This window comes from Mastigoproctus giganteus, chromosome 5 (assembly GCF_048544385.1).
Source record: "Mastigoproctus giganteus isolate SK-2022 chromosome 5, ASM4854438v1, whole genome shotgun sequence".
NCBI lineage: Eukaryota > Metazoa > Arthropoda > Arachnida > Uropygi > Thelyphonidae > Mastigoproctus > Mastigoproctus giganteus.
In genome coordinates this window covers 153,326,222-153,342,074 of record NC_143579.1, presented here as the reverse complement: position 1 = coordinate 153,342,074, position 15,853 = coordinate 153,326,222, and the positions used below count along the sequence as shown (strand labels likewise).

Genomic DNA, 15,853 nt, shown 5'->3' with positions numbered 1-15,853 from the left:
AGCAAAGATGGTATGCTATGGCAACAGGACTTAGAAAAGTTAGGCAGATGGCATGGAGTGGTAACTGAAGTTTAACTGAAGCATATAGGTAGCAGTAATTCCCAAGAGAAACATACCAAGTGTGTGGCACTACATTCAAGGAGGTAGAGAATGAAAAAAACCTGGAGGTAATTGTGCAGTCAGATATGAAGTTCTCTGTGCAGTGCAGACTGGCTGTCAGAGCAGGTCATGGAGTTTTGTTAATGATATATAGGAATTTCACTTGCAGAGATAAGGAGGTGATTATCCCTTTGTATAAAGGTAATGGTCTGGTCACACCTTGAATACTGCGTACAGGTCTGGAAGCCTCATTTTTCGAAGGATGTAGAGTCGTTAGAACGAGTACAGAGAAGGGCAACAAGATTGGTGAGAGGAACAAATAGGTCTGCTTACGGAGAAAGGCTTAAGTTCTGCAAGTTGCAGCATCTGGAGACTAGGCACCTACAAGGTGATCTAATTGAGGTGTATAAGGCCTTGAGCAGGCTGAATGCTGACCGGACACTTCCGCTTACTTAGATTCAGAACCTGAGGGAGCGTAGATTCAAATTGAGAAAAGACAGTTTTAGAATAGATGTGTGGAAGTTTGCCTTTAGACAGAGGGTAGTTTATTGCTGGGAACAGATTTCCATCTGTTGTTGTGGAAGATGATAGCTTAAATAAATTTAAGGCAAAGTTGTTTTTTTTTTTTTTTTTTTTGGCTGATGCTCTATAAGCTTGCTTTCTTGCATCATATGCCTCAACTAACACTAATTTTGGTGCAAAATGCAGTGTATTACAAGAACTTCAGGACATACTCCCTTAGGTGGGTTATAAAACCTTTGTCTTCCAACAATGGAGGTAGCACCATCAGTGGCACAGGATACCAAATTTTCCAATGGTACATGTTTTCACCAAATCATGTTTTTACAGCAGCAAACGTGGATGCTCCAGTACAGCCAGTTTCTATATATTTTACAAACAACATCTCTTGCAATTTACAATCATCAGCGAAATAACGAATGTATGCCATTAGAAGGGTCTTATTATCAGATTTTCTATTCAAATTGACTGTGGATTTGTCAATCTGAATAGAAAATTTTCTTGTTTTTAATTTTTCAATTAGCTACTCTTCAATGTTAACTGACATCTCATTGATTTATCTTCGAATTGAATTCAATGCTCAATGGCAATGCTTTTAAGAGATGAAGTATTTTGATGCGTCACTGTTGGTCGTATAACAGTCTCAGCACTACCAGTTTTTTGCAATGATTTCTGCAATTTTAAAAGACACAATCATTCCATTGTCATTTGTTTGTGTTTTCTTCTTAAATAAGGAAGTAAAAGTGTTACGTTGCTCAAAATCCTTTTTAAAATTTTTAAAATATTCGATGTGTTTACAAACTTTATCAGGATGTTTCCTTTTTAAGTGATATGAAAGTCTTCATGCTTTAATAGCCTCATTTGAAAAAGAACTATTACACATCAGACACATGGCTGTCTTGAGTCGAATGGCCTTTCAATAAAACTATAAGCTAAATATTCATCCAGATACTATTGACACTTTCTTTTCATCATTATCATGATTGATGATGGGTTGAATAACTACAAAAAATTAAATAAAAAAACAAACTATTTTATTTAACTCTCATAGCCCATGTCACTCACAAAAGCACCCTGGATCAAAATTAAACAACTTCCACAAGGAAACAATAAATCAATACTAACTGTCACTTAAAAAGTAGAAACAACAGAATAAAACATATCCTCATCCCATCCGTGCCTCATATACTGACCAATAAAACAAACGTGGAAGTTAATGCTAGTACATCATTTCTACATGCAGCCAGCTACTAAGTAACTGGAATTGGCATAATTAAGTACATCGCATATTGTGAATACCTTCACAATGAGTTACCATGATATTGCACTACCTCGATCAAGAGTTAGTGCAAAAGTAAAGGCTCAAAATCTGAGGCTCATAGCCCTAAAGTTCTTAATGACAGTAATTACTTGCACATCACTAGGCATCTTTCATTGTGGAGTTATAGTTATACTTTACAACTGGGTTGTCATCATTGCATCACCAGGGTACCCGACCACCCACCAATGAGGAGCCAACAAGCTCTGAAACTGTGCAGTCTCAGGGAGGGGGGGGGGGAAGGTCTTGATGGGCCCTTGTTACTGCGAATAGATAACGACAGTCTTCCTAATGGGGAAGCATTGCCTATTCGAGGGATTCGTGAGTGCAAGGAGTAACTGTTCCTTTCCTCTTTCAACAGCATTTCTTCATATCTTACTATCACTTTCCTACAACTTTTTTTCTTTGCTTTCCTAGGTCTAATAGGAACAGTATGTGGATAACAGAGTATCTTAACCCATACCATTTTGCAACGGTGCCATTTTAGGGTGTCTTAATGGGGGCGCCGTCAATGTAAATAGGTAACAACAGTCTTCCCTAATGGGGAAGCGTTGCCTATTTGGGGGATTTATGTGTGGTTTAGTTCGGCAAGTGAGTGTGAGGAGTAACTGTCCCTTTCCTCTTTCAATGGCATTTCTTCTTCTTCTTCTTCTTCCTTCTCCTACTGTCACTTTTCTACACCTTTTTGCTTTCTCAGGTCTAATAGGGATAGAATGTGGATAACACAATGTTTTATCCCATACCATTTTTCAAACTGTGCCATCCCCTGAGAATAGGTAACAATAGTCTTCCCCACTAATGAAACATTGCTTATTCGCGGTAGTAAAATATCATAACTCTTTGTGAAGGTATTCACAATATGTGATGCCAATTAACGATGCCAATTCCTAGTTACTTAGTAGCTGGCTGCATGTAGAAATGATGCACTTGCACTACCTTACATGTCAACCATGCCCAACACAGCGGCAACTGTCATAAAGGCACAAATGCCAAGGATTGCAGAGACATTACCTCTGAAAGCACTTTGTCATTTAATGCCTATGAAAAGCAAAGGTGGTTGAATTAAATGATGCCCACTACCTTCCTTTTACCAAATTTCTCACTCACACCTAATATAATATACCTATATGTTAAAAATCAGGTGTCTCAGGAGAAAAGAAAACCCAATGAGAGAAATTAAATATTACGGAATAAGATATCGTCGGGTAGGGTTGAACTTTGGAGGGCCACAAACCATTGTAATACCAATGATATTTTTGCCTCCCCCCCCAAAAAAAACAATGTTTGCCCCCCTGGGGATGATTTCGTCCCCATTGAGAATCCCTGGTCTACCTCAACATAATCATAAAAATATACTGTAAATCCCAAACTACTCTGTAGGAAATCCCATTTGTCAAAAGGAATCCCTTCCTGTTCATCATTTTCGCTATCAATAGTTTCTTCTATATCATTGGTATAGAAGAAAATTATAGAACCCACCCTTTTTAAATGAATTAATTATAACAGTAGGGCTCAATGTATCCCATGATGCTTCTACATAATGCATTGCATCTAACAAAGAAATTTTGAACTTTTCAGTTTTTCCATTCAGTTTTAAAAGGGTAAGCAATTTATGTACAGTAATACCCCGACTTACAAGAACTCGGAGTTACGCGGTTCTTGATTTTTTCGTTTGGCAACACTGCCGCCCACTATCTTCAAGGTCGTTTTTCATATGTTATCGATATACGGTGCGATGGCGGAGAGTGAGAGCGTAAGAGGAACAAAATTCAACTTTGCTGCGCATGAGCTGCACACACATAAGAATTTGTATTCCAACTGTCATATTTATATGTGTGCATATGAATTCGTGCTCAACGTTTGTTGGAAATTACATCGTTTTCACGAGAGAAATGGATCGCGTCGGTCAAGCCGTATACAGTCAGTCCTTATATAACACGTGTTTACACTACACGAATTCGATCATACACTATTTATAAATACGGTAACGATATCTTATAACACGAACCGAATTGGCTTATGCACGATCCGCCTTTGTGTTTACAAGAAATGGCAATCGAACGCAGAATCACCCCAACCGAACGCAACACGATAAGAATGAAGAGAAGATTCTGAAAATGTATTTGTTTTGGGGGAAACACATTTCGCCATAATAACGTAAAAACCAACACAATTCCGGCTATCGGTATGCAATTAGATCGAGTTTACTACCAGTTTATAACAGATTCCACTAGCAGAAACGCAACTGGATTTTTATTGTTTTATGGTAGTAACCCCTAAAAATGTGAGGTGTTAATAGTGTATCTCTGCCTTTATGGTGTTGTTCATTCAGTTGCTACACGCGTGCAGCTTTGTTTATGCATATCAAGCGTGCCTCCTCATTTTGTAATTGTGCTTTATTCCCTAAAAATGAGTAAAATACTTAAAAGGTGTGAAAAGGAAGCGTACTGGTGAAGACACTGCAGATTCAGAGAGAAAAAGAAAAGCAATTATCGATAAACAGAGGCGGACTGGATCAAAAATTCTTACCCGGGAAAATTTATAGTGGCCTCATACTATGGTTTATGGCCAAAATCACACAGGCCCACCGGGGTTTCCACGGAAAGGCTTATGGCCAGTCCGCCTCTGTCGATAGAGATAAAATATGAAATTGTGAAACGCTTTGAGCGAAATGAAAGACCATGTGATATTGCACGTGCTACAGGCCTAAATGAGGCAACGGCGAAAAGCACATGACAATTGCAAACTTGACAGGTCTCAGCTCAATTGAAAAGGGCTTAAAAATTTTAGAAAACAGACTACAACGAAGAACGCGTTATAGCTACAAAGCAAGGAATAAAAAAATTATTAGCTTGCTACGAAAAAATTCTGTGTGAAAAAAAGAAGTCTGTGTCGTCAGACGAATTTGTTAGATTTTATGAAGCCATCGACATCGAAATAACTTTTTTACGTAAGTCATTTATTTTTTTATACATATTTTGTATTAATATGTATAAAGAACTGCAATTTTATTAATATTTTTCTTCTAAACTAGTGTTTTTGTTAGTCCTTGGTCCAAATTAAACAACATTTATACGTATTTATATGCAAAGTTGTACCCCGACTTACGCGAATTCGACTTAAGCGATTTTCGTCAAACCCACCTATCGCGTAACTTCGGGGTATTACTGTACTTACTAAAATGCATCTTTAAAACTTTGATCACTCCCTGATCCATTGGTTGCACAACTGATGTAGAATCTCTAGTGAAGAACTCCACATGGACATTAAGTGCTCATTGTTTTTCTGGATAAGCAGGGCAGTTATAGACAAATAAAAGAATTTTTCTATTCTCTCCTGCCATCTTTGAATCTATAGCTGTTAAATACTTATCAATAAGAGCACAGGTCAACCATGCCGTTTTATTGTTCCTGTATTTACATGGAAGTGTTTTCACATTCTTGAAACATCATGGTTTCTTGGGTTTTCCTATCACAAGCAATGGTAGTTTCTCTGAGCCATCGATATTAGCCCCCACTTGCACTGTAATTCTTTCCTTACTCAGTTTACGATCATGGCAATTCTGTCCTTTGAATACATGTCTTATTAGGTATTTCAGGGGAAAAGAAAGCCCAATGAGAGAAATTAAATATTAAGGAATAAGATGTTGTCGAGTAGGGTTGAACTTTGGAGGGCTACAAACCATTGTAATACCAACCATAGATTATAAGAGTCCTAATTCATCAACATTAAAAATATCACATTTTCTATATTGTTTGATCAAAACATGTAGTTTCCTTTTTCTCCACTCATCAACTTGTAACATATTCACACTAGAAGATTCTCCGCAAATTACTTTGTAAACTAAACCATATTTCTTCTTAAATCTATCAATCCACCCATTGGAAGGAATCCACGTCAAGCCTATCAGCAATTTCGGTGCTTCTCCACATCTCCATATTTTCCAGTTCGTATCCTTTTAAACTTAACATGAAAAATTAAGGGAATTTCAGTTCAACACTTCTTTTCATGACATATTTCCATTTACTGTAGAAACTGCCATATTAAGTTTTTTTGCCACCTTGACTCTTGTGCAAGAGGGATTTGATTCCACCGTTTTTATGACAAAGTTTTTCTTTTAATGTCAAAGCCTTTCCCTTTTATTCTTTTGGAGTTCATCCTTCCAAATTAGAAAATTTCTGAAGGTATTAATACTAATAATACTAATTTATACAAATTAATATGTGCAGCATTAAAATAAAACTGCCAAGGAGGGACAAATAATTAGAGCCAATACAGCAGATAGACAAAAAAATGGTTATTATTTAAAGAATAACCAAAAATACTAATGGTAATCTACAGAAATAAATAAAGTACAGTATTATAAGTTCAGCTTTTAACACACCTTAGGTCACAATTACAATTACAAGTTGACAGCTTAAACAGATTCGAGGCAGAACTAGACAAACAGTTGGAGTGGGTGGATGAGTGAAATGAGAAGGTGTGTGTGTGTGTGTGTGTTTTTGACCGATCCTATATAAGCTTGCTTTCTTGCATCATGTGCCCTTGCTAATAGGCAGGGGCATTGCCTTGCTCCTCTCCTCCTAAATAATCCACTAAGTAATTCAGAACCATGAGAACTTAAGGGCAAACATTTCACTGTGCTTAACACGATCGACTCATGAATAAATAAATATAGAAATAAACAATTTCTATATTTAAAAAATGTGTTAAGTGGAAAAACATCATTATAATAATATACTGTGTATCTGTGTATTCTTTATCACAAACTTTTTACCCAGGAAACTTCTTACGCACGAAAATAATACATTACAATATATAGAGTTGAAATTGGGACTTATGAAACCAAACCTAGTAAAGGGGAAAACTTCTTATGCGGGAATATCCTTACCTAGGTTCTAACGTATCTGTTTCTCTTTTTGCTTGATATAACATTCAAAGTGAACTGAATGGTTGCCCAAGTTTGGATTTAAATAATAACCTATTCTGAAATGATTTGATGTCACCATACAAATCAGAGACCAATTTTCCTTTCCCTTGTAGTTTTAAATTAAGGGCATTTAAATAACTAGAAATGTCTGTAAGCACTGCAAGATGAAACAGCCACTCCATGTTCGATAGTTGTTTTATTGGTTTTCCTTTTTCTGTCATAAAAATATCAATTTCATGACACAGTTTAAAGAAACAATATAACAGTTTGCCACGACTAAGTCATCTCATTGCACAATGTAAAATTACATCTTCGTACTCAACTTCAATTTATGAAATTAGATTAGATTATGATTTTATTGGCACATTAGCATCTAAGGCTATTATGCGCCAGGAGATAATTACATCAGCAATTTCTGAAAGAAACTGCTGAAACATACAATGATCTTATAAAACTTACAATTGAAATAACCACATTCATGTTTTGGAGGTTCAATAATTTCCCACCAAGAGCTTCTTGATGCACGATGCAGTGAATTCACATTGAAGGTTCAACTCCGATATCTATATAATTTTCTTGGTTATTCTATCCATAAGCCCAATGTTTTTAATAATCATATTTTTTCCACCATCAGTTGTGACTCATACCAGGTTTTTAATATTTAATCCTTTTCATTAGATTGGTAAAAATTTTCAAAAAGATTTTCACCTGTAGTTGTTCTGTGCATGCTCTGTAGGTCAGCTAAATCTTCAGCTGGTACAAAATTATCGTTAATTACAAGTATGAAGGTAAGGAGTTGGGCTGTGTCATTTTCATCAGTACTCTATTCGAGTGCCACACTAAAATATTTCATTTGTTTTATGTTTTTCAAAGGTTGTTCGAACAAATTCTTTCCAATATCTTCTACTCTTCACATAATTGTGTGTCAAGATAAACTGTCTTGTATTATTGTATCTGGACAAAAACTTCTTTCGCAACTTTTAAAACAAATAATGTTTAACAAATTCACCATCACTGAAGGTTTACTTTCAAAAGTGCTCAAATGTGTAACTTGATAACTGGCACTTAGAGCAGATAAATTTCTTGACTGATACGTTTTCAGTGTTTTGTTGTTTTCTTAATTCATTTTGTAACTTTGAACACTCCTTTATATTGATCATAACAGTTATGCTTGGAATCACAGTGTAATTTTAAATTATATTCTTTAAAAATTGACAGTCTCCTTACACACCAAATACACTGCATTTTCGTCTTACTCAATGAAGAAATAGTCTTCAGTAAACCTTTGATTAAAAACACGACACTCCAAATCGACTTGCCTCTTTTGGAACATTTTTAAGGATAATTTTTTAATTCAATACCAATTAATAATAAGTCAATAATAAGTTATTAATATCATCATCAGCCATTTTCAACCCACTGCAGGATGAAGGCCTCTCCAGCAACTTTCCAGTTCCTTCTGTTTTGAGCACTGGCCATCCATTTACTACCCAAAAACTCATGAATTTCATCTATCCATCTCCGCCTTTGTCTTCCAGGTTTTCTTCTAGCTCCTCTTGGGTACCATTCTGTTATTTTCTTAGTCCATCTGTCATCATGTCTTCGAGCTATGTGTCCTGCCCAAGACCATTTTAGTTTTTTAGTTTTGATAAGAATGTTCTTTACTTGAGTTTGTTTGCCTAATCCATGTGTTTCTCTTCTTATCTAACAGTCTGATTCCCAGTATAATTCGTTCCATTCTTCGCTGTGTAGTTCTCAGCTTCTCTTCCATTCTTTTGGTGAGTGCCCAAGTTTCACTTCCATAAGTCATGGTGGGGAGTATACATTGATTCATTATTTTACGTTTCAGACAAACTGGGATATTGCTCTTCAGTATGTGACTATATTTCCTGAATGCTATCCAAAATTTATTCTTCTCTTGACTTCCAGCCATTTATCATTATTACAGCTAATAACTTGTCCCAGATAAGTATATAACTCCACTTTTCAATTACTGCTCCTTCAATCATTATTTCCCTTTCTGTGGCATACTTGTTCATCATTACTTTTGTTTTAGCCATATTCATCTTTAGTCCAAAATCCTTAACTGTGCATAATTGATTAAGATTTTCCTGTAATTCTTTGGGATCGTGGCTTATGAACACAATGTCATCTGCAAATCGTAAATGGTTTAGGTACTCTCTGTTCACACTGACTCCTTTCTGTTCACACTGACTCCTTTCTGCGACCAGTCTAATCTTCTGAAAGCTTCTTCAAGAGCAGCAGTAAACAGCTTCGGAGATACTGCGTCTCCTTGTCGAACTCCTTTCTCGATTTTAAATTTCCTATTGTCTTTGTCTAGTCTAATAAAGGAGGTAGCAGTCTCATATATTTTCTTCAAAATCATAATATATGGGGGTATCTATGCCTTGTCTTTCCAGTGTCCGAAACATTGCCTTATGCTGTATGGAGTCAAATGCCTTTTCATAATCCACAAATGCCAGGCATAATGGTGTTTTATATTCATTTGCTTTCTCCATTAGCTGTGATATTATGTGAAGGTGATCCATGGTTGAGAATCCTGTCCTAAAGCCAGCTTGCTCTTTTGGTTGATTCTCATCAAATATTCTTTCTAATCTGTTAGTAATGACCCTTGTGAACAACTTGTAGATATGGGATAACAAGCTAATTGGTCTATAATTTCCAATTTCTGATTTATCTCCTTTCTTATGCAGCAAAACTATGATTGTATTATTCCACTGCTTAGGTGTCATACCTTGTCTAATGCACTTTGTGAAGAGCCTTGTCAGTTTTTGTGTTATGTCTCTTCCTCCCAATTTTAACAACTCTACAGTAACTTCATCTTCCCCCCCGGGGCTTTCCAAATTTTCATTTTCTTCAATGCATGTTCTACCTCATCAGGAAGAATATGGGGCATGTTGTATGTGTTGCTACTTTGCAATCCATCTTCCCCACTGCTGGTGTCATTCCCTCGCTCCTTGTATAATTCTCTATAGTAGTCTTCTGCTATTTGAATTATGCCTTCTCTACTGTTTATAAGTACACGATCACTATTCTTCAGTTTCAGTATCATTTGTCTTTCTGTATTACTGCTCATGGCTGCTGATTTAAATCCTTTGTTTTCCCTTAATGCTTGTTCTACTTTTCTTGTGTTAAATCTTATGTTCTCTCTGAGTCTCTTTCTAATGGCTTTGCATAACTCAGTATACTCAATTTTCTCCTTGTCGGTGTTCTTCCTCTTCATTTGTCGTCTTCGGTTCATCATGACAAGTATTTCTTGACTAATTTTTTATTCTTTGGATTTCTTTTTCCCTATAGGTTTCTTGGGCTTTATCACTTTCAGAAAGTTGTAGTATTCCTCGTCGATATCTTGGTCCTGAGCAGTCTGCAGAAGCTCAAACTTGTTCTTAAGTTCCAGTACATACTGCTTTTTCTCCTCCTCTGTTATCTGAAAGACCTTTGTATTATTTACTCGAGTCAGTTTTTTCCTTTCCTTTCCTACATCTATATCAAGTGTACATCTTACCATTCTGTGATCACTTCCAACATTTACCTTATTCAGGACGGTAACATCATTCATAATATATCTTCTGTTAGGGAGGATGAAGTCGATTTCATTAGTTGTTAATCCATTTGGACTCTTCCATGTCCACTTTCTGTTTACCCTTTTCTTGAAAAAAGTGTTCATTACTGACAGTCCTTGAGATTCTGCAAATTCCACAAGTCTTTCAACCTCTTATTTCTTTCACCAATTCCAAAATTTCCTATAGTTACTCTTTCTGCGCTGTTTTGCCTTTTTCCAACCTTAGCATTGAAGTCCCCCATAATAATAGTGTAGTGGGTTTTCTGCTCATCTAGAGACTCAATTTCGGTGTACATTTCTTCAACCTCTTCATCATCATGGCTCGATGTTGGTGCATAAATCATTATAATCTTTAGCTTGTACCGCTTAGAAATCTTTAGTATTAGTCTTGACACCCTTGGTGATGTACTTTTGAATTCCAAAATGTTTTTAAAATCTTTATGGACCAGAAACCCAACTCCACCTTCACTCCTTTCACTGTTTCCATTGGTGTACAGCAGATTTCCACTTGATAAACTTATAAGTGATTCATTTCTTCTTCTTGTTTCAGCCAAACCGATGATATTCCAATTCACATTTTCTAATTCCAATATCCTGTCTTCACCAATGAGTGATCGTACGTTATAACAGGTCAATTTCAGTTTCCGTGCATGGCAGCCTGGTCGTACTCAGAGATTCTTTGCACCGTCTGCTTCCATTCTGATCTTCTCGCTGCCGTAAGAGAGAGAGTGAAAGCTGCTGGGGACTGAGGGCCATTTGTATTGTTATGCTGTCATATGCTGGAGGGTTTGGTCTTTTCCTCTTCACGCTGACCAGGCATCTTGAAGAGAACCACTCTACATGTTCGTTGCCACCTAAGTGACGTAACAGGGCTTACCATTGAGGTGTGCATGAGTTGATTTTAGGGAGGCAGGCCAACCGGACTTCTCCTAAATCTTCTGTTATAGAGAGATATTGGATCCATCAGTGTTTTAAGCTGATTGTCTGATAACACACAGGATACCTGTTCCCCTTTAAGCCCCAAGTTATTAATAATAAGTCAATAATATATCGAAATAGAAGAATTTCACAATATGAAAAGATTGATGCATACATAATTGTACTTAGCATATATGCCTGCACTGGACTCATGTACGTGTTTGATACAGTCGAGCTTGATGCCTGAAAACCTATACACACAGTGGCGTGACTATCTAAAATGCTGTTTAGTTCACTTTTTGCATGGGTCGTGTAAAAGTTATTAGTGGGCCGTAGGTTGGACACCATTGGTCTAGTTTTTTTTTTTTTTTTTAGGAGCATTAGCAACTAAGGCCATATTTCCATGGAATATACGGTGGTCAATCCCTGGCCTTTCCGCATCTTCCGTATTTGGTGGTCACAGGCTCGAACCCCGGTCTAATCAAGAAGCACACTGGTCTAGTATATTCAGATGCATTGTCCCAGTTATCATATATATATATATATCTGATTTCATCATTTGCCCAGTCCTACATCTTAAAAAAAAACTTGAATTAGAATACTCTGCTTGTGATGGTTGAACTGGGTCAAGCCTTTCACAGTCTATTCCAGGGGTGGCAAACTTTTTTCAGGGTGCACATCAAAATTGGCTAAATCCTTTTAAAAAACTACCCTCATGTGCCCCTTGGAATTTTGCACAATATATAATTTTTCACATTAGTTTAACTTAACAAAAGTGTAACAAAAAAAAAAACAAAAAAAAAAAAACAATGAAATTAGACATTTCAAAAATGCTTTAATTAAGGTATTAAAATAAAATAATTCATAAAAAAAAATTAACTTTTAGCTTACAAAACAAATTTAATATAAAATGATCAACTCTTATATTATAAACATAAAACATCAAAACTAAAGGAAAGGAAAGTAAGTATGTATATTAAATATTAGTCAACTTCTGTTGCTGCATCATTGATGACAAATACTTTATATCAGGATTATACTTTGTAACTTTTAGAGCTATGCATGCAGCACTAGTTTCATCCATAAAACTAGACTTAAAGTTCGTCACCGAGAACAATGACTCACAAGAATGTCAATGAGAAAATTGTTCATAATGCTATTCCGAGATTTTTTAAACAAACAAAAGTTTCAGGAATGGAATTCCAAACCTTTAATACCTCATTTTCTGCAGTTTTCTTTGCTAATCTCACCATTAATCGTTTATTTTTAGTATTTTCTACATCAGCTCTGAGCTCGATAAATTTTTGCCTCCAAATTGAGATGCTCTGGAAATCAATCAATTCCATCTCAAAATCATCCAGGTCGATCCACAAAAATATTTTCAGGTTCAGTTCGGCTAGTTTTACACTGTCTGCAAACTTAATGAATTTTGCAGTTTATTCCAATTCTCTGAACTTAACAAATCTTGAAGAAAATTGTTCAATAGTTGACTCAATGACATGAAGACAGCATTTGAAGGCTCTGATGGTCTGTTTTTTCATGTTTCAAGATCAGTACTGTATCTTTGTAGGTTTGGGAAATATTTAAACAAGGTAGACAAGATTTAAACAAGATTCCTGGAGTGATGTTTAGAAGTTTGAAATTTTTTTGGAATGCTCAATTTCACATGCCCAAAAAATTTGTATGCATGCCATGAGTTCGCCACCACTCCTGATCTAGTCTCTAAGGCAATACTGTTCTTGAACCTGAACATCACCTCACAGAAATACCTCACTATATGAAATATAACTCTTAGCTGTTTACACACTTCAGATGCCCTTGACAATATCACTATATGCAGCAAGGAGGGGAGGCCACAACTGCAAATCAACCACTTACAGAAACAAACTTTAAAACTTAACATGTATTTTGTGCATTTTCCTATAAACCATTTATGCAACACCCTAGAAATAGAAACTCCAATGTCGGTCCTAAGCACAGAACCGACATTGGTGCAGAAAAAGGAGGAAGGTTGGGCATTGGAATAACAACCTAGCCCATAATAACTACAAACTGCTAGGGAAACAATAAGTGAATCCCAACGAATTAAACATGATCGGCACAAGGATATGAGTTCATTCACTGTGATGTTGCTAGATGAAAGCCAAAAGGAAGTCCAATCCTTGATGCCCACTTCTGAGTGCCAAAACCACCACATGAAATGAAACTTAGAATGTGCAGACACTATACCAGTGTGGGAATCTAGCACAACTGCTCCGTGAATTCAGCAATTAGCAAATGGACCTCTTGGGAACCAGTGAAATGAGATGAATGGAAAGCGACAGGTTATACAGCAACAGCAAGCCCATTTTGTACCCGAGACATGAAAACCTACATGTAAACAGTGTTGGTACGGTGCTAAGCAGGAAAGTGGCATGTACATTAGTTGGATGGAAACTAGTAAATAAATGTATCATTTCAGCGAGGTTCCACTCAAAACACACCAAGACCACCATCGTCCAAGTGCACCGACTGAGAATGCAGACGAATCTGAAAAAGACATGTTCTATGATCAGCTACAGGACACTATTAATGATATTCCTAGCCACAATATCAAAATGCTCAATGGTGACATGAATGTACAAATGCCAAATAGACAGGGACTGGAATGCATGATTGGCCCTCATGGATCAGAAAAACAAATAAATGAAAATGGAGAATGTTTCGTGCTGTTTTGCAGCATAAACAACTTGTGCACTGGGAACACTGTGAAGCTACACAGTGTTCCCAATAATTTTCCTATATTTAAAAATTATAAAGCAACATAACTGTAAAGATTCTAATATTCTCATACTACTAATGAAGTCCCCAAGACAAGTATGCAATGTATAGTCTATTATTATTATATATTTTTAAATCTGATTTTAGGAAGCTATTAAGTAAGTAAATGTTTTTCTCTCTGCAGGCACTTAAGTCTTGACATGGTCCTTATTTTAATTACTAAATAAAGTAATATCTAATCATGCAAAATATAGAAAATTTTGTTAGAATATAGAATGCTTAACTCAAGGGATATTCATATAAGAATTATACAGGATCAAATAAACAGAGGGATGTACTTCTTAGCTAATATGGCTGCATGTGATCGAGGAATGAGGAAGAATTAGAAGTGACCTAGGATGTTCTGCTAATTATTATTACCTTTTGGTGTTGATATATTTTTTGGAGGGTGTTAGGGCAAACAGGCTACTTTTTTTTTTTTTTTTTTGTCAAAGTGCACAAATTTACGAAGCATATGAGTTCTCATGGTTTATCCTGTATTGTGTCCCTACACATGTTCATTCAAAAAACTGATCTCTCCAAAATCTTCTTTGGAGAGATCTAGATTCAAGCTCTCTAACTGTGACAAAGCCAGAATACTGTAACAGAGAGCTTATAACATTCTGTAAGCTAAGCTACATTAACTAATCAAGAAGTTTGTTTATATTATTTAAGACATTTAGTCCATGAAATGCCAATATTATCTGATATTATTTTCTCTGAGTATTTAAAGTTTAGCTGCCTAGAGGAAGAAAAAACAAGTCTTACTATGATGAATTCCATATATTTCATCCAATAATCCTTCATAAGTAAGCTGTGTTGTTAATGGGGTCAGAAGATCAACAGCACGATCCAATATCAGGAGATTATCAATTTGCGGAGGAATCTGTGGATCTTTTCCTGACTGTTCTCTTCTCATCTTTGTCATTACCTCAAAAACATGCTAAAAATAATAACTTTAAATCAATTTTAATTAAGGTAGATAAACTTAATCTCTTAATCATTAAAAATTGATCATGTTAAAAGTTTCATTTGTTATGTTAAATTTTCATATGGTGTAACTTTCATTAATATTAAATCAATTAAACGGAGAATTTTACTCAGTTAAAACTAAAAACTCTTAACCCTCTCAAGAGTACATTTCCTGATATCATACATGTACATGCCTGAGCAAGTTTTTCATAGAATTTCACAGTTTTCAAAAAAATGAAATTACACAAATGTTTTTAAATATCAATTTGTTCTTATTTTAAAGCAACAGTTCAATTTCCTGGCTTGAAATAACTGCCTGAAAACAGGATCCAATGTTTTATGCACAAACCAATAGTATACCAAAAATAAATTGTGCTGGAATAGTTATTAGTTGGGTGGAAGCAAATGAAACCAGTAGTAAACGGATATATGTGTGTACATATTTGAGTGCAAAACAGTTTAGAAGAACATACAGCAAACTATATCAATACAGGTAACCCTTGTATAACATAGTAGTTAGGTTCCTATAAAAGCTCATGTAGTGTGAAACTGTGTTAATAGCATGATACAAGAAAGCAAGCTTATACAGAATCAGAAAAAAAAAAAAAAAAATCCCTTCCCTTTCACCCATCCATGCGCTGTATAAATTTGTCTAGCTCTTCCATGAATTTATTTAAGCTATCAAATTCCACGAAATATAGAAGCATGTCCAAGC

General features: G+C 35.7%; 1 protein-coding gene across 2 annotated transcripts in view; it reads right to left on the bottom strand.

The window, feature by feature from the left end:
- The window catches only part of car (vacuolar protein sorting-associated protein 33A), a 302,059-nt gene that overhangs the window by 173,563 nt on the left and 112,643 nt on the right, over positions 1–15,853 (bottom strand). For both annotated transcript variants that reach the window (XM_090373474.1, XM_090373475.1), the window contains exon 7: positions 14,935–15,109. In XM_090373474.1, coding sequence (XP_090229600.1) covers positions 14,935–15,109 — 175 coding nt within the window. The remainder of the gene's footprint in view (positions 1–14,934; positions 15,110–15,853) is intronic.